The sequence below is a fragment of the Nelusetta ayraudi genome, unplaced genomic scaffold (assembly GCF_046127955.1).
Source record: "Nelusetta ayraudi isolate G7.1 ecotype Tasmania unplaced genomic scaffold, CSIRO-AGI_Nayr_v1 ptg000004l, whole genome shotgun sequence".
NCBI lineage: Eukaryota > Metazoa > Chordata > Actinopteri > Tetraodontiformes > Monacanthidae > Nelusetta > Nelusetta ayraudi.
This window is the reverse complement of record NW_027466054.1, coordinates 2,013,518-2,031,446: the sequence shown is the minus strand read 5'-3', so window position 1 is coordinate 2,031,446 and position 17,929 is coordinate 2,013,518. Positions and strand designations below refer to the sequence as shown.

General features: G+C 43.6%; 2 protein-coding genes across 3 annotated transcripts; both read left to right on the top strand.

Annotated features, from left to right (window-relative positions):
* Positions 1-760: 760 nt before the first annotated feature.
* Positions 761-9,478, top strand: suz12b (SUZ12 polycomb repressive complex 2 subunit b). Of its 2 annotated transcripts, none has more exons than XM_076043016.1 (17): positions 761-1,049; positions 1,306-1,450; positions 1,942-1,988; positions 2,095-2,159; positions 3,020-3,088; positions 3,201-3,250; positions 3,512-3,597; positions 3,697-3,928; positions 4,040-4,145; positions 4,247-4,352; positions 4,856-5,033; positions 5,558-5,643; positions 5,785-5,928; positions 6,365-6,522; positions 7,165-7,363; positions 7,483-7,562; positions 8,195-9,478. In XM_076043016.1, the coding sequence occupies exons 1-17, from the start codon at positions 1,035-1,037 to the stop codon at positions 8,508-8,510; spliced, it is 2,082 nt and encodes a 693-aa protein (XP_075899131.1). In that variant the 5' UTR covers positions 761-1,034; the 3' UTR covers positions 8,511-9,478. The 2 variants fall into 2 exon arrangements, with proteins under 2 accessions (XP_075899131.1, XP_075899120.1); XM_076043005.1 differs by having other exon boundaries at positions 762-1,049; positions 5,555-5,643.
* Positions 9,479-10,953: 1,475 nt separating this feature from the next.
* atad5b (ATPase family AAA domain containing 5b) lies at positions 10,954-17,063 on the top strand. Its single transcript, XM_076043044.1, has 14 exons — positions 10,954-11,497; positions 11,612-11,908; positions 12,205-12,301; positions 12,378-12,457; positions 12,553-12,701; positions 12,927-13,089; positions 13,310-13,584; positions 13,857-13,950; positions 14,030-14,094; positions 14,304-14,481; positions 14,562-14,686; positions 15,139-15,854; positions 16,404-16,547; positions 16,851-17,063. The coding sequence occupies exons 1-14, from the start codon at positions 11,023-11,025 to the stop codon at positions 16,990-16,992; spliced, it is 3,000 nt and encodes a 999-aa protein (XP_075899159.1). The 5' UTR covers positions 10,954-11,022; the 3' UTR covers positions 16,993-17,063.
* The last annotated feature ends 866 nt before the right edge of the window (positions 17,064-17,929 follow it).

Genomic DNA, 17,929 nt, shown 5'->3' with positions numbered 1-17,929 from the left:
GGGGAAGAGACCGAGCGGCACACGCAGTCGGCCTTTTATCTTGCGGGGGGCACCGGCACAGGTGTCCTAATCAGAAGATGCCACTCCCACATCCACCGCTACCTTGAAATGGGAAAACAGCTGGGAGCCGCAACAAGTTATATTGAGACAGGGTCGTCACATCATTATCATCATCATCATCATCATCATCATCATCATCATCATCATCATCATCATCATCATCTCTGCATAAGAAACCACAGTTTAGTTACAATGCTAAATGCCCTATTAATAAAAATGTTTTGAGCATCTTGGAGCCTGTTTGGGTATTTTGCAGTACATTGGGGGTCGTTATCATTATTGTTTCCCTCTCTTTGTCTCCTTGTACAATTCACATTGATACCACCAGTACAATGTTATTACAGTAGTGCAATAAGTTACACTGAAAACTTAACTAATAACCACTAATAATCACTTCTCAAAGTAAACATTTCTTCTACAGAACGACTTTTTGCACTATGTAGTTTATCACCGTATTTACTGTACTTTGTGCGTCCCACCTATGGAATTAGTTTGGACAATATGCACTTAGCAAGTGACAGTTTTGTCAAACATAGGCCACAATCATGGCAGGACCTCCCCTTTCAGACTCGTGTTGACGTGAACGCTGATAAACTCTTATTTCCCGCAAAATCGGGGAAAGTGAGAGCGGGTTGTATGTCATCTCCGGGGTTCAGCAGCCAATCACAGCCGAGGATTCACTCAGCCAGCCTCTGATTGGTTGAAACCTGTCTTATACTCTGTTGTTCAGTATAAATCGAAGGATTCACACTTGGAATAAATAATCGATACATTTCCAGAATTCGAGCCCAGATAGGCCATCATTTGGCCGCGTTTGTGACAGCTGAATGCCAGAGAAGCTCAACCGTCGCACGACAAGTGTGTTTTCTGTGAAATAATGTTAGCACGACAGCTAACTAGCCAGCGCCGCATCGTCTCCTCATCTTCATGACTCTCTGCTGCTGCTGCTCAGGCTGCCTGGCTTCTACTGCTGGATGCCATCGGCTAGGGTAGGTTTGCTTTTATTTATCACATCCTCCCCGAGGTAAACGAATTCGCGGCGCCCCTTAAACATACTGTGAGCAAACAAACCGATAGTTCAACTACAACTACACGGGTAGCCAACATATTAGCCAGTTAGCTCGGGTGCTAACGCGAGTATTTGCCCTACAGGCTAAGCTAACGTGTTGTGCCACCAGTTGTCCCGTCACAAAGTTCATATTTTTAAGCGCAGTTCTTTTTTTGTTGTTGTTGCTTCAACTACAGAATTCAGCTCATGTTATGAGTGGGGCGAGTTGTAAGGCTAACGGCGCTGTGTACCCCGCCTCATCTGCGATGATGAACTCTGTGAAGAAGCCGAAGATGGAGCAGATTCAGGCCGACCATGAGCTGTTCCTGCAGGCCTTCGAAAGTAAGATTTCTCAACTCGTCACTTGATTGTAATGTAATGAAGCTTGTGCGTTTCGCTTACGTGAAAACGCGTTCTACGCCGCTTAGGTTGTATCAAATTAGGTAGTAACAAATCAACTTTGTTACTACTTTTTTGTAGTCTTTATGAAGTTTTGGCAGACATTTCTCTTGTACTGAACTAGTAGCTCACACTGTTTACCGATAATCAACCATGTCGAACTTTATTTCCATGGTAGTCTTTATAACGTGTTAAGCACGTGTAACAACATCTGATCTACAATTGCAATTGGTGTTATATCTGACGCTATTTTTCTACATTCTCTTTGTTATCCTACCTTAACAATTGTGTAACTTCATTCGGAGTAATTTTTATTCAACTGTGTGGTGTATAGAACAAGTCGGTTGCACCTTATTAACATTTTTGTAAAACAAAAAAACAAAAAAAATCAGTTGAAATCCTGCAAAGTTAAATGCAAGTTGTCCTTTTTTCAGAACCAACTCAGATATACAGATTTCTGCGCACAAGGAACTTGATTGCAGTAAGTGAACAAGTTTCCTTTGTTTGGTTTAATAAGTAACCTGCTTCAAAACACATGGGGTGTAATTTTGCATCTAATTACTCATCTCTTCAAATTTCCCTTTCAGCCCATTTTTTTGCACAGGACTCTCACCTTCATGTCTCACAGAAATAGTCGAACGAATGCCAAAAGGTACGAAAGTCAATTGTATATTTCTAGAGTATTCCATTGTAGCACTAAAAACTGTTGTAGTGTCCAGTGGCAACAAAAATCAACAAAACAGCTAACTCAGAAGCAATGTTCTCCCTCTAACTAAACCATCATTTTGACGCTGATTTCAAGAGGCATAGACATAGCTTATTATTATTAACTGTGCCTATAAATATGTTTGACATTAAATGTTTTTACTATGGAGGGACGTAAGTGGAAAAATATAACAAATTAATATATAATCCCATAATTAATGCATAATTGAATAAATGTTTCAATTAATTACAATTAGAAATAAAAAGGAAGTAAGTTATGCAAAATGTAGACATGTTAAAATATAAATTGACTTATTTAAAAGTCAACTCAATTCTTTCACTATGTGTTGAATTACTTCATGGTCCCTGTGCCAGCCTTAAGTAGCATAATGAGATAATTTACATTTTCAGTCTAACTCATGAAAGTCAGTAGGCGAGCCTAATGCAGACTCGAACATCCTGCACAGCAAGTCCAAACAAATCAATCCCAGATACTGAATTAATGATGAAGTGAAGATATTTATATTTATTTGTTATTAACCACAAAGAATGTGATTCTCCAAAACTGTGAATTGTTTCTTTGATTCGTTCACTATCTCAGTTGGAAATGACAGAAACAACTCCTCAGAAAAATCTTCTGCTATGTTGGCCTCATACTGTCGGTCAGGAACCCCTGAATCTAAACTCCCCACTAAGTCAATGATTTCTTTGACTAACTTCCACTGGAGCTTAATTTTGGCAGTTTTATCCCTCTGTATGTTACTAACTTTATACATGTTTTTCAACTCTTGAAATTCCTCCTCTTAGGAAAGTATTCAAAGTGGATGAAATGTTGCAGGCGGTGGAGAAAATGAAAGGAGAGCAGGATTCTCCAAGGTATGATACTCGTAGTGCCTCTATCAGCTGAATTCTTGAAAGGCACTGAAGAAGAAAAATGCTTGGCTGCAGATCTGAGTGAATTCAACTTGTTTTTTCTGTTTTTGTTTAGTTTGTCTTCACATTTACAGTTGACCTTCACTGGGTTCTTCCATAAGGACGGTAGGAAAATCACCACTGTTTCATACCTTTTCTTAGAGGAAACACCAGAATATGTCCTTTTAATACCCTGACAAGAATACCAAGTGTCTTCTCAATCAAAAAGTCAAATTCCAAGAATGGATTGGCCAAGCACAAGTAGTGAAGATGGTTATCAGTGTTTTAAATGACAATTCTGTGGTTTGTGTGGGAGTTATGTTTTTGTATCTTATAACTGGACAGAGTTCTACGTGTTGACCCTGTTTTGTTGTTGTTGTTGTTTAGAAAAGCCATCTCAGAATTCAGAAAATGAACAAAGTTCCGTGTCCTTGGAGGTGCTACTTGTCAAAGTCTGTCATAAAAAGCGCAAGGTAAAGTTTCCAACTTCACTTTTATATTTTGCCAGAGAGTTTTTGTTCCATATTGAATGTGTTTTGTTAATTTCAGTATGGATTTTTTTTCTCTTTTAGGATGTTAGCTGCCCCATAAAGCAAGTGCCTACAGGTAAAAAGCAGGTGCCTTTGAATCCTGACAGTAACCAAACCAAGCCTGGTTCCTTCCCTTCCTTACTGGTCTCCAGCAACGAGTTTGAGCCTAGCAACAGTCACATGGTCAAGTCGTACTCGCTCCTGTTCAGGGTGTCGCGCTCGGGGAGGCGCGACACCAACGGCCTGGTCAACGGCGAGGCCAACGAGAACATTGGTAGGGATTGAACACCAGCCGAGGGTTTCGGCTCGAGCTAAAATCTTCATGGGGTAGATTTAGAGGTCCTGACTTTTTATTTTTTTATTGTTTTCGTTTTTTTACATAAAGACGTAACGGATACTCCCACTAGAAAGAAGAGAAGCTCGTCCCATCGTGAGGAGGGCGAGACCACAGAGACCTACATTGCTCAGATGACTGTGTTTGACAAGAATAGGTAAAGAAGGTTTTATTATTGGCGGTGCTTCTGAAACGGTAAAGATACGGTTTATTTAATTTTTTTTTACATTGACCAATAATCGTGTTTGCCTGCTGCAGGAGGTTGCAGCTACTGGATGGGGAATATGAAGTGGCAATGCAGGGGATGGAGGACAGCCCTGTGAACAAGAAGCGAGCCACATGGGAAACCATTCTAGACGGAAAGGTAGGTTGAGGGTTGCAATTCCACTTAAAATGAACCTACTGCCTATTTCACATGAATTAAAGTGTATAGTCGCAGTACAATAAAAGTCTTTATATATATTTCCAAGTTAGCCAGTGTGCCACTAATCAGTGGTGAGTCATAATCAAGTGTAACGGCATAGTGTTAAATATAAAAGTCTGTGTTGATAGAATCATGTTGGAAACGATGATACAGCAGGAGCAACTGGTTACGCTACTAACCAGAGCTACTGAGGAGTGGGTAAGATTGTTTTTGGTTTTTTCTGGCAGGCTAGCAGAAACCATTGACTTGCGCTAGCCTAGCACCAGTGAACTCTGCTAAACTGCAGGGCAGGATGAAATGTCTTGAAATGGTCTCCACTGATAAATAGCACACTGGCTAGCTCTGTCAAATGAGGTCCTGGGTCCAAAGGTGTGAACCACCTCTTCAGTGTTCTTCACACCACCATGTGACTGACCGGCCGTCGTTTGCCTCCTCCTCCGCAGAGATTGCCGCCGTTCGAAACGTTTTCTCAGGGACCCACACTGCAGTTTATTCTGCGCTGGACGGGCGACGCCAGCGGGAAGTCCACGGCGCCAGTGGCCAAGCCACTGGCCACTCGCAACTCGGACAGCTCCGGCCCCATGGAGACACGGACCAGCAACCACAGAGCTGCCCTCATGAGTAAGTGCAAAAGCTTTTCCTCTTCACCGAAGGGACGCTTCCCACGGATCGCATGCTGATGCTTGGCTTTGGAGGTTACCAACGTGAACACAGTGTTTAAATAATTCATTTCTATTTTGTGCGAGCAGGAATTACGTTTGGTCCTTTGCAACATTAAGGCTAGAATGTAGTTTGAGGAATCTGAGATATGCAGGATGTCTGTTCATCGTCTCAATGGATTAAAAATCCCCACAGCAGTTGACCAACCAATGTTGATCAGTTGGAGGATCATGAATGATTTTTTTAACTTATTTTACAAAAACCTTGATTAGCCCCGCTGCACTTGGCAACACTTGTCTTCACGTTCTGTTCCAACTCTGCTCTTTTTTTCATTTAGTCTACAAAATTGTGTATCAGCACTTCAACAAGTCAATCAGCTTCACATCTGTGGTGTGAACATAATTCCATAATCAATTTTCTTCATGAAAATATGTGAAGTCGGTCAGTTGATTCTGTAACCGTCTGTGTTTCTGTCCTCTCAGCAGTGAAAGAATCAGCCAGCACAGACATTCAGACAAAGAAAGAGCAGGTCCAGTGTGAGCCGCGGCAGAAGCTCCGCATATTTTATCAGGTAAATCACCGGCGATTGAAAATTGCTTGAGAAAGAGTCTCCTGTTTGGACAACTGCAAAGCAGGATGCTACATGTGTTAGATCTGTGAGTTGTTTCAGTCTCACTGCGCACCTGTGACCTTGTGATTGGTCCCTGTGTAGTTCCTGTACAACAACAACACCCGGCAGCAGACGGAGGCGAGAGACGACCTCCACTGTCCCTGGTGCACCCTGAACTGCAGCAAACTCTACAGCCTCCTCAAACACCTCAAACTCTCCCACTCCCGCTTCATCTTCAACTACGTGGTGAGTCGCTGTCGGTTTGTCCAAGAATAGTTGCCGAACTGCTCGTTTGCCCTGCCTGCAGTCATGACTAGTCACCAAGTCATCCTTCAGCCGTATTTGGAGTAAAACTGAACAATTCCTTCATGTTGTTGTTTTTACATCATGTGCTTAAGAACCACTTGGCTCGCCACAGTATCACATTGTCAGGCACAGAGAAAAACCTGTCTGTACCAGCTCATTACTGCAGCGATATTTGTTTTGCCCATGTGTGCACTCCCGTTCCAAAGTTTGGGCTGACTGACTAGGACGAGACGGGATTGCAGCAAAAATCAGGCTTTGAGTCGAGACACTTTTATATGATCCAAGTAAACGCTTAGCAAAACTTTATTAGGGCCACATAGACTCTGCATAGCATCTTTTAATGGCTTAACATCTCTTTTTATCCGTCACTGTGCAGCCTCACCCTAAAGGAGCAAGGATAGACGTGTCCATCAACGAGTGCTACGACGGCTCTTACGTTGGCAACCCTCAGGACATCCACAGCCAGCCGGGCTTCGCTTTCAGCCGCAACGGCCCCGTGAAGAGGACGGCTGTGACCCACATACTGGTCTGCAGGTGAGGTCGCTGTCTGACACTGATTTAGGGGAATGCCCAGGATTTAAGGAAGTAGGAGATCATGTGTGCGGGAACCGCAATGAAAATGTTATCAGTATAACGATGCATGTTACACAGTAAATAAAAAGAATAAATCAAAGATGCATTTAAAAGCAGATTGCCACACGTGAGCTGAGCAGAGTCACTTGGCAAGATACAGAAGAAATGATGCGGTTTGTGTGTTTGTTGAAACAGTTGTGGCAGAATAGGCAACAGCTTATTTGTCGTGATCCCCTAAATCCTAAAAGTAAAGGTCCTGAGTTTTAGGAGTCCGAGCGGTAAACAGCCATTAGACTGCAGATGTTTCCATCAGCAGCTCTGCCAAACACACTTTTTGAGACACTTGAGTGAACTCCTCACTCTGATTCTGTTTCCGTGATACATGGAACCTTTTGTATTTGTATTTGCCCTGTGCATTATACACTAGCAGTCAAAAGTTTGGACACGTACTTCTGATTTGAATGGTTTTTCTTTCATTTCCATTTTCATGACGGATAGAATTGTTGTTCATACAATAATCAACGATGGCAGAGTAGCAGGATTTGATCTTCACTGTCCTGGATGCATATTTGGGATTCGCCATTCACCTCTCACTTCTTGTAGACCAAAGAGGACCAAGCCGAGCCTCTCCGAGTTCCTGGAGACTGAGGACGGCGAGCTGGAACAGCAGAGGACGTATGTCAGCGGACACAACCGTCTTTATTTCCACAGTGACAGCTGCATGCCCCTGCGGCCCCAGGAGATGGAGTTGGACAGCGAGGATGAGCGAGATCCCGACTGGCTCAGAGAGAAGACGGCCACGGTGAGAAATCTGTCTGCTGTCCAGTCAGGGCCTCGGGATGTTTGACTGTATTTAGTTTGCTCACCCTCTCTCTCATTCTTTGTACTAACTCATTGTTTTTTTCATCCTTGCATTTGCAGCAACTCGATGAGTTCACAGACGTCAATGAGGGGGAGAAGGAGGTGATGAAGCTGTGGAACCTGCATGTGATGAAGAATGGGTAGGTTCTCAAGAACGAGACATTTCTGAAGAGTCAAGCCTGCTGATGTTCTTTTGCTTTGTTTTATATCTAGTAGCTTAATTAGCTGCGTTTCCATTTTTTTTTTCGCAAAATAAAAGCGATAAAGTATACTTGCGATTTGCAGTTGTTTCCATTGAATGGAAACAACTGCATTTGCTTTGGTTACGTTTGTTTGCCGTCAAGACTTTTTCTCTGATTACTTGACCCCGTATGTCTCATCTGCTGACATGTAAATGCGGTAAACGTGTTTCCATGACACTTTTGCGATATAATTCTATATGAATACATGTGAAAAATCACCTCATGAGAGCGTCAAAACCTTTTAGCCATATTTCAGAGGTTTTTCCGAGTTCAGGTGTTTCCATGAGCAGTTGACCAGTTCCATGGTCTCTTAACTGTCCCACAGCTGTGTCAATTTTTTCTGTCATTTTCTTTCTTTCTTTTTTTCTGAACTGCATGAGAGAGTCTCCAGACTAAGCTGCACACCGTTCAGCATCTTTCACATTCACACAGGCTGAGTTTCAAATTGTATCTGTTGAGTAAATGTGGCTCCCAAATAAAAACCACACGTCTGCTGCTCTCTCCCCCCCCCCCCCCCCCCTTCCCCACAGCTTCATCGCGGACAACCAGATGAATCAGGCCATCATGCTCTTCACAGAGACCCGAGGCGCTCACATCATCCGCCGCAACCTCTGCCGCAACTTCCTGCTGCACTTGGTCAGCATGCACGACTTCAACCTGGTGAGCACGTCCACCATCGACCGCGCCATGGCCCGCCTGCGGCAGATCCAGGAGGAGCTGCCGGAGGCCGAGAGGGAGGAGCAGCCCGACCCGAGCCTGGCGCCGGGGGGGGCCTGCAACGGGAACGCCGGCGCAGCCGCGGGGGGCAAACAGGGCAAGAGGACAAAAAGCGCACTGACAGACTGATGTTGGGACATTCGGGTGGAAGGAACAGTGAATTTCTTTCTCATTTTTTTTCGGGCCGCCTCCCTCCCCAAGATATTCTCTTCCTAATTAACATTACCGACCCTTTGGTGCTTCAGTATGCGGGAGAAATAGTGGTCCTCAGAGGATTCAACCAACGGCGTACAAGGTATACAAGTTTGTGGAACTTGGAGAATTGAACCAAATATGAACAAATGCAAACTGAATGGGCCGCGTCAACACGGACGAGGTGCCGTGGGACCGGATTGTCTGTGTTGAACCTGTTTTGTAGGTGCCACTTAGTATCTGCCTCCAGCGAGCGCCAGGTCGTGTGTCTTGTTCAAGACTCATGAACTGTAATCAAGGCTACAGTTGTCCTTCCTGGCAACACTGTCACTCTCGATTATTTGTTCGCATACACAGTAATCGTTTTGAGAAACCTTATCCTTGTACCTGATTGTTTTAGCACTTGATGTTTGTATTTAGAAAGCTTTCCAGAAAATTGTGCTTTTATTTTTGTTTTTCTTTCGTTGTTGTTTTTTTTATGCTCTTGCTGCATCACATGTTTAAACCTGCAGCTTGCAGCCCTATACCTTTGCCAAACAAATTCACATCAAGCTGATGATGTCAATCACAGATGTAATACAGTTAATGGCCCAAATCATGTTCTGAAAAGAAATCTTTGTCAATAATTCTGTGCTGGTGCACTAGTCACCAGGCTTTGTTTGGTTTTGTGTTTTGTTTTGTTTTCTTCATAGATGAGCTGCAATGGTTGGTTTGCCTGAGCTGTCTGGGTGGGTTCAGTATGTTTAAATCAAGTGTTGAAAGCCTTTCTGTTGTTACTCTTCACTGCCAGGAGGGGGAGACAAAGATCATGCACTGTGGGAGTAAATGCAACTTTTTCCACTGCCATCAGTGGGGTTAATTTTGTTAAAAAAAAAATAAAAATCAACGGCTTTTTTCATGAGTGACCAGAGTCCTGTACGTGTATAAGAGCTGTGCTAGGTCCACCGTGGACTGTGGACTTTGCTAGTAATTGCCCAGGCAACAGTAGGAATACTGTTAAGGCCTTGAATACTGGACACGAGAAGACTTTCAGAGCTCCCTCTTCATCACCTGCAAGCCTTTTCAGTCTGATTACTCAAGGAAAGCCAGGGAGATTTATTTTTATTTTATTTTACTGTCCAATAGTTTACTTTTTAGTGACCGAAACAACCAACCAGCAGCACATTAACTTCTATTCCATGATGAGGGCTTGACATTCATGACCCATGATTCTGGAGATAACGTCTGCGGTTCCTCTTCGTTTTTAGAATGTGAACATAATGGAACTGCAATGTTAAACTTATCTAATGGTTATTAGTGTGAAAGACATGCTACATGTAATCACTTAAGACATCCAGCTGTACCCCCATTGTGATCCTAATAATGAACAAATAGCTGTTTCTGTTTTTAATGCGATATGATGATTCTTTGACAGATAATCAGTCCCAAATCTGTTGTCTTTCTTGTTAGGCCAGTTTATGCCAAAGGAAAGTATTTTCACCAATCTCTGTAGTTCTGTAATATTATTATTATTATTATTATTATTTTAGCACCTTTTATTATTATTATTATTATTATTATTATTATTATTCCATGATCCTCAGTTGTTTCTTTTGTAGTTCACACTTTTTGATCAGACACCTCATGTTGGACAACATGGTTTTGCCCTGCTGTGCTCCAGAGATTGTGAATTCATCCAGTCTAAGGGAGACATTCACTATTGTCAAAACACTATGTTGAAAATTATGTGAACTGTACACTCTGGTTTAGGGGATTTTTATATTTAAATAAATAAAATACATTCGCTCTTATTGGTGTCACTGACTTGTCACTCAGTTTGGCCGAAAAAACAAAACAAAAACAAAACGTAATTTCTTACTCCCTGCACTAAATTGTGCGTATTTAGGTTGCAGAAAGCCTCTTAACTGGTTTACCAACAGTGAAGTTGGGATGGCTGTAGCAACAAACGGCTACTTCTCACACCAAAGAAGAAATAACCGCCCACTCTGCATTCTCATCAAGGATCGGAAATAAAGGTCTTCTTGTGGTTTGTGCATACTATGGAAGTCATCGTATGCTGAATAATCACTGACAAACACATTGAATATGCGAATGAATATGAACCGCTCCTTCGAGTATTTTGTCCCTCCGAAATCAAATCCTGCGCTTCGTTGTACATAAACGATCTTGGGTTGTCATCAACCGTCGCCTATCATATACGTCATTCGAGACGAGTTCGAAAACTTCCCCGAAAAGCTCGCTTGTTGACGTGGTCTTGGTTTGTTTAAATGCCTTGGGCGCTCATAAGTTTACACTTAGATAAACCAAATGTATTTCTTTTTATATTAACAAGTCAAATGGTTTGCTAGGTTATTTGGTAATTTGTCGCACAATGTGACGTCTCAAATGCAGCCTGCGGGACAACAACAACGCGCTAAATTCAAAATGTCACCGTGTTAGAGGCGTTGCTATGAAAAACACATTTAAATGTAAGAATACCAACAACGATGCTTCGTGCTCAAGTCATAGCCGACCGAGAACCAACGAGGCGATAACTCGGGCCTCCTCCGATGATGGAAAGGATTCGACGTTGCATTCTCCAGAGGAGGAACCCACCAAGGAGCACCCGTGGGCTTTCTGCGCTGAAAACATTAAAATTGCGCCTATTTTCTTGCCCCGCACCGTGAGCAAACACGGAACAAATGCTAGGATCGCTCAGCAGAAAGAGGACTTCCCCTCTCAGATTGAACGTGAGCAACAGGTGACAATTCATCAAGATGCCAAACACAGTTGTGACCCAACACACAGGGCGGGTCGTTATAGAGGACGACTGCCACCGCCAGATGTGACCAGATGTTTGGAGGAGATCCGGACGTCCAACCCTGCCTTCCCTGCCCGGACAGCGTTGAGCAATCTGCAGGAGAAATCTAGTGCGCTGTGTTCAGGTGACACCCATTAAAAAACAAACAAACAAAAAACAAAATCTGTTATCACTGCATCGCTTCTTTCCATCTGCTTTGTCATAAACAAAGTGCATTGTTTTGTGTGCGTCTGTTCAGCTCAACATTCCCAACAAACCATCCAGGCATTAAGTTCCCAGCAGAACCACTCAGAATGTGGTCGCCCTGAGAGGGTCCCCAAACGACCGAGGCTGGACCTGACTGCCGGCTGCACTGCTGCTGTGGGTGACTGTCCTGCATCAGCTCAGGGCGGCGTGGAGAGAGCAGCCCGAAGCCTCCTGCAGCCTAGAAGCAGTCGACTCAGTCGCACCCGCAGGCTGAAGCAGCTGAATGCGTCGGGACTGATCAACAAATCGGAGAGCCAGTCAGATAAAACATTAAATGATCCCCAAAGAGGTTAATGATGATTTCTGACACTAGGGTTGCTTTTTGTCAATGGCACTCAAAGATCTTTTTATGCTATTAATATAATAATTGTATTGTATTGTACTGTAGTGATTAAAATTGCAAGTATTTCTTTTGAGAGAGCTTTAAAGGAGATAAAAACTGAAAATATCTGAAGAAAGTAAACACTTGTCACACCCACATAACCTTTGGAAAGGTGCAGATTGAAAGCCTGAAAGAAAAGTATTGTAGTGAAAAATTGCACCGATCCCCAATTGTATTTATTTATTTATTCTTCTGTTTTTCAGATGTCATTTTGGAGACTCTTCTATGGACTGACAAATACAGCCCTCAGAATTCAAGTGAAGTCATCGGCAATGCTGCCGCTGTGAAAAAACTGCAAAGGTGACATTCCCTTTTATTTTCATCCGTAATTTGGACTTGAACTCTGTGAAGAAAAAAAAATCATTTTGTCGTGCAGCTGGTTGAAGAAATGGAAACAAAAAGCTGTCTGTGACGAGACGAGAGCACCGGAGGAAAAGGAAAGAGAAGATAGCAGCGGTGTGACCTTTTTTTTTTCAGGTTTTAAATAAGCAATTATTGATTGATCAAAAAAAAAAAAAAATCCCTGAACACAATTTCTTTGGCTATATAAGATGTGTGGGACTGTGGAGATTTTCGGGGCGAGACTGAGGCTGAGGGCGATGGAGGCCAGCCACTGTGCAACACCGTTCTCATCACTGGGCCTCCTGGAGTGGGCAAGACAGCCTCGGTGTACGCCTGCGCTCAGGAGCTCGGCTTCAAGGTTGGGAACCCCTGTGCTAATTTAGTCAAATTCTCTGTGCTATTTTGTGAAGATTTCAATGCATTTAACCCTGAAAGTAAGTGATTTGTTTTAAGATAGAGACTGAAATGGCATCCAGGAACCTTGGCGAGTTCCCCCGTTTCCTCCACCACAGCCTGCTTCCTGTATCACAGAATATTACAAATTAAGAGAAAAGAACGGTGTTTTCCTTCTTTCTGATCCAAGGTGTTCGAGGTGAACTGCTCGTCACTGCGCAGTGGCTGCCATGTTCTGGCCCAACTGAAGGAGGCAACCCAGTCCCACCTGGTGGAGATATCTGGGAAGGACCCACTGAAGCCAGCTTACTTCAATAACTACACTACTGCCCAGAAACCTGAGAGCTTGCCGGGTAGGACACAGTTGATGTACCAGTAATTGTTTAAAAAGAAATAACAATTTCTCTGTGAATTATTTAAAAATAAAAAGTTCTATGATTTACGCTCAACACTGGTGTTTGCATTGGCATTGATGACAAGTACAGTATAGTTTAAATCTTTACAATATAATGTTTGAATGTGATTTATCACTTTAGAAATAAAATCTTGTTTTCATCTTGTTTTCTCTAACAGGGAGAACACTACGTCCTAAAAATGTCAGCACTACCTCAAAAAAGAGAGCGGCGCAGAAGCTCGGCCGCTCAGGCCTCAAACAGAAACCCAGTCAAGCTGCGGTCACTCTGGCCAACTTCTTTAAGGTGAAGGCCAAAGCAGATCCATTGCACTCTGGTGGACTGTTGCCATCTGGGAAAGCAGACGACAGGACAGCGGGCCGCTCGTCTTCAGGGCCCGATGGAGCCAAGTCCCGGCACAAAAAGACAGCCACGTCACTCATCCTGTTTGAGGAGGTAAAACAGTAACACAAACACCATGACACTCATTAGTTGGACTTTACACTCATTCCAAACATTCTTATCTTTCATCCTGGTGAAAGTAGCCTTCAGTGACTCATTATCCAAAGACTACAGGTGGATAGAAAACAGCATATTTAGCCCTCTGTTTGCAGCCTTCCACTCATTTCTACACTCACTTACACTATGAGAGCTCTGAACAGAACAGGACCTCATCAGTTATGCTACATGTCAATCTGTGTCCCCTCCCCTCCCCCCCCACACAACAGGTTGATGTCATATTTGATGATGACGTTGGTTTCCTCTCAGCCATCAAGACCTTCATGCTGACGACGAAAAGGCCCGTCGTTCTGACCACCAACGGTAAGAACACACACCGCTGCAACGTTGAGCAACAGTAATTGGTGGTGTCACCCCTGAAATCAACTCCAATGTGTTCCAGATCCCTCGTTCAAAGAGAGATTCAACTGCAGCGTGATGGAAATTACCTTCAAAGTCCCAGCAAAGGTTTTTTTTTTTTCAATTTAAAGCATCCTTTAAGCCCCTCAAAGGGAGCTTCATAAACTCATGTCATTATGCTTTGTGAAACAGTTTATTTTTTCTTGAATAGCGGAAACTTTAATCATACAATATGTCAGACCTCAGTTTGGTATCCTTGGACGATCCTTTTGGAAGGAACCCGACTGGCCAGAAGTTGAATTTTATTTTCCCCCTAGGCAAACGTTTGCAGCTACCTCCAGCTGGTGGCCTTGGCGGAGGGCACGCGTCTGAAGTTTTCCGACGCTCACGACCTTCTCAGGCTGTCAGGTGGAGACGTCAGACGCTGCCTGCTGCAGCTCCAGCTCTGGGTCAGCAGCGGCGGAGGGCAGGCGCTTCGTCGAACCTGCGGACGGCGTGCGTTGATTGATGTCTCCGAATGTGTGTTTAAAAAAAAGAAAACTGCTGGTACTAATGTTTCTGTTATATTCACATAGGTTCAAGTGCTGCTGAGGAACAGCGGAAAAATGACCAACGGCTTTCAGAGTGTTACACGGGCTGCGCTGCAACCATGCTGGGCCTCCGCAGCATCACACCTGACCAACTGCTGGACATTGTAAAGGCAAGTTATGATGTGTTACTACGGAAGTGTACTGCTGCCATACTAGAAAAAAAAAACGTTGGGGGTGGCTCAGTATTTACATGAAAGTTTTACGTTTGCACGTGATAATTTTCACCTTATTTACTTAATTTGCAATAGTGAAAAGGCTCAGTATCTTATACAGTGTCTCGTACTTATTACTGATACTTATATAAAAACATGAGGTTTGCACATAATTACGTGATACTGAGCCTTTCAAGATCATGAAATAGTGCATAGTTTCATGTAATATTGTGCAAATTTTCATCTAAAAAGTGATTTAAAAAAATTTTTTTTAGACCTTTTTCAGTATGGAAGCAGGACACATCCATCTGTCACAAATTGTGTGTAGTGCAAATACTTTTCAATATGAGTTGAAAAACGACAAATGAACAAATTAATCGGTCAACATTCTTTCTCATGTTACACTTTAGAGTCCACCCAGCTCTGAGGTGGAGACCACGCAGCTCCAGCAGCTCCTGGCTGAGAGTTGGAGATGGGGCGTGTCCCTCCTCTACTCTAACCTGGGGCTCCTCCTGCCCACCCAGGACACTGAGGACCTCTGCAAGCCGTCGGGTGACTCGCCATCCTCAGATTCTCACATCCAGCTGCCCACCAGGGCTCATGCTGTCAGGAAGAGCTCCAAGCTCAGCCGGAGAACACGTCACCCCCTGGTGGACACCACCACGTCCTCCTCCAGTGGGACACAGAGGACGTCAGCAGGGGGCGGCAGCAGCCGGAGAGACGGGACTGGACAAACCACAGCCGCCTGTTTGGACGCCTTGACGGACTTCTTTGACTGCATGTCGTTCCTCGATGCCACAGCCCCGCCGGTTCCAGGCCCCTGTGGACCTGAGAGGTTCGTGTGGACGGGAGCCGAGACACACGATGGCATGCTAGACGAGATGAGGGAGGAGGAGGAGGAGAAGAGCTGGAGTCGGAGCCAGGAGAAGCTGTTGGACATTCGGGCAGCGGTCGAGGACTTGAGCTGCCGCGAGTGCCTGAAAAGAGTGTGTGGCGCGTGGTGGGGAAACCAGAGGAGCCAACAGGAAGTGGCAGGGGAGAGCCCCGGGTGGCCGCCGGAGCGTCTGACCTCACCTTCCTCTTCTGAGAGACCAGACCTCAACTTCAGTTTTCAGTCTGCGTCAAGGTGAGTCTGTTCTGCATCTGAGTGCTTCTGCGTCAGTCACTTCCAAAACACATCAGGGTTTTATGTTGCATCAAGTTCGCCCCACCCACGAGCTTCTCTTTGGCAGTGAGCAGCATAGACAGGAGCAGAAATGAGGAGATCAAAGGGACAGACAGGTAGAGAGACAGGACAGTTCATGCATCAGTAGAAGGTTGCTGAGGTTGGAACTAGCAGGCGGAAAGCCTAAAGGAAGAACTGAAGTGAGAAGAACAAGATAATTGTGTTTGCTGCAACAGCCTTATCCCAAATACTGATGGATGACGCACTTTCCACCCTGCAGCTCAACACCCAACTGGATGCATGTCTGGGTGGTGATGCAAACACTTGAATGGTCATGAATCACATGAAAAATGTGTTCATTTTTGAGGCAGAGAACCATTTGTGAAAGAACACAACAATGAAAACCGTCTGAATCAAACCCTGCTCCCCTCAGTAGCCTCATGGCTTTTGATGTTCATTGTATAATCAAAATCAGGTTGATATTTCGTCTGTGTTTTCCACCCCCATCAGGTACAAGCTGAGCAGGACATTGCTCAGTCAAAAGCCATTCGGCCTTCTGGGGAAGAGAGACGCTGTGACTGCGGACTACATGCCAACCCTCCGCTTCATGTGTCGCCTCCAGAAATCACAGCAGCAGAAAGACGAGCCAGACGGGTGAGAGTGGCACAGATATGGCGTCACCTCGTCTTCAAATCACAAAATACTTAGAAAGACAGTTCAGGTTTGTTTAGCTGGGCACTTCAGACAATTTAGTGTGACAGCAGATGGAAGTGTTGAGGCAGTTTAAACATCTTCCTGTTAATATCTGGTCGTCGACTTTTTAGTGGAGTATTTTATTGTAATTATTCATGTGAAATGGTAAATATTGTATTTTTTAAATTATTATTCAAAGTGCAACTGTATATTATTTTGTACATTTAAACACTTATTTTTATATCTATTTTTTTTTCTCTTTAGATTTCTATGTTACCTCAACAACACACATCTGGGACTCTCTGAGTCGACCATTCAACTCCTGGCAAAGGATTTCTCTGGTAGTCTGGAAATCACCCACATGCCGTCTGTCCCATTGGCATCTGAACAGCAGCGAAAAGTTTGAATCAACTTCTGTTTATAGTGTATTATTTATGTTTTTGTGGTTACTTACGCAAATAAAGGGTTGTCAAATAAGGCAATTTTTAAATGGTTATTTTAATAACTAATATTTATTACTCATGAACTCATAAACATAAATTACTCACTGCATTTCAATTTATTTAACCAAACTGGAGTAAAATCCTGAGAGATCAGAAGCACCCATTGAAACTCCCACAGTAATGACAGGTTTTGACCATTAAGTGTAAGTTAAGAGTTAAAGGTTCAGTGTGTAATATTTGGAGATTGTGAAGAAGAAACAGCGACATCCAGTGGTTACATTTTAGATTGCAGCGTTTTCACTCTCCCACTACGGTGGCCTGCGCACCCAAACCTGGAAACCTCGTCCACGCTCTTCTTTCTTGGTTTATTTGAAAACGCAAGCAGTCAGGCGGGCTGGATTGTCCACACCAGGCTTCCTTAGAAAAATGGCGGTGCAAGACCCTTGACTGTGTATATTCTTGCATATATATGAGAACCAAAATACTTTTACAGTACTGCGATTATACACTTTCATGGGCAGTATATTAAGCTTTTACCAATATAATAATCACAACTAAGGTCAACTTTTACACACTGGACCTTTATGTTGTGGTTTGTATGACTTTTGACACAGTAAAATAATCCAGTTCTGAAACCGCTTTACTCATGGATCCATGGCCATGGTGGTGAGTTTAATGTAGATGTCTCTGCTTTGCGCCATCATAAATCAAGCCAAATATTACACACTGGACCTTACTGCCATGTAATTAGGTAAGCACTCAATGTTTTTCAGCACCAGAACTGTTCATGAAAACTTGTATCACTTCAAGTCCAACCTTTTTGGCAAATTCACCGATTGGCATAGTCCATATAGTCATATGAGTGGATACATCCCCTTTGATTATCAGTGCCTGCTGTTT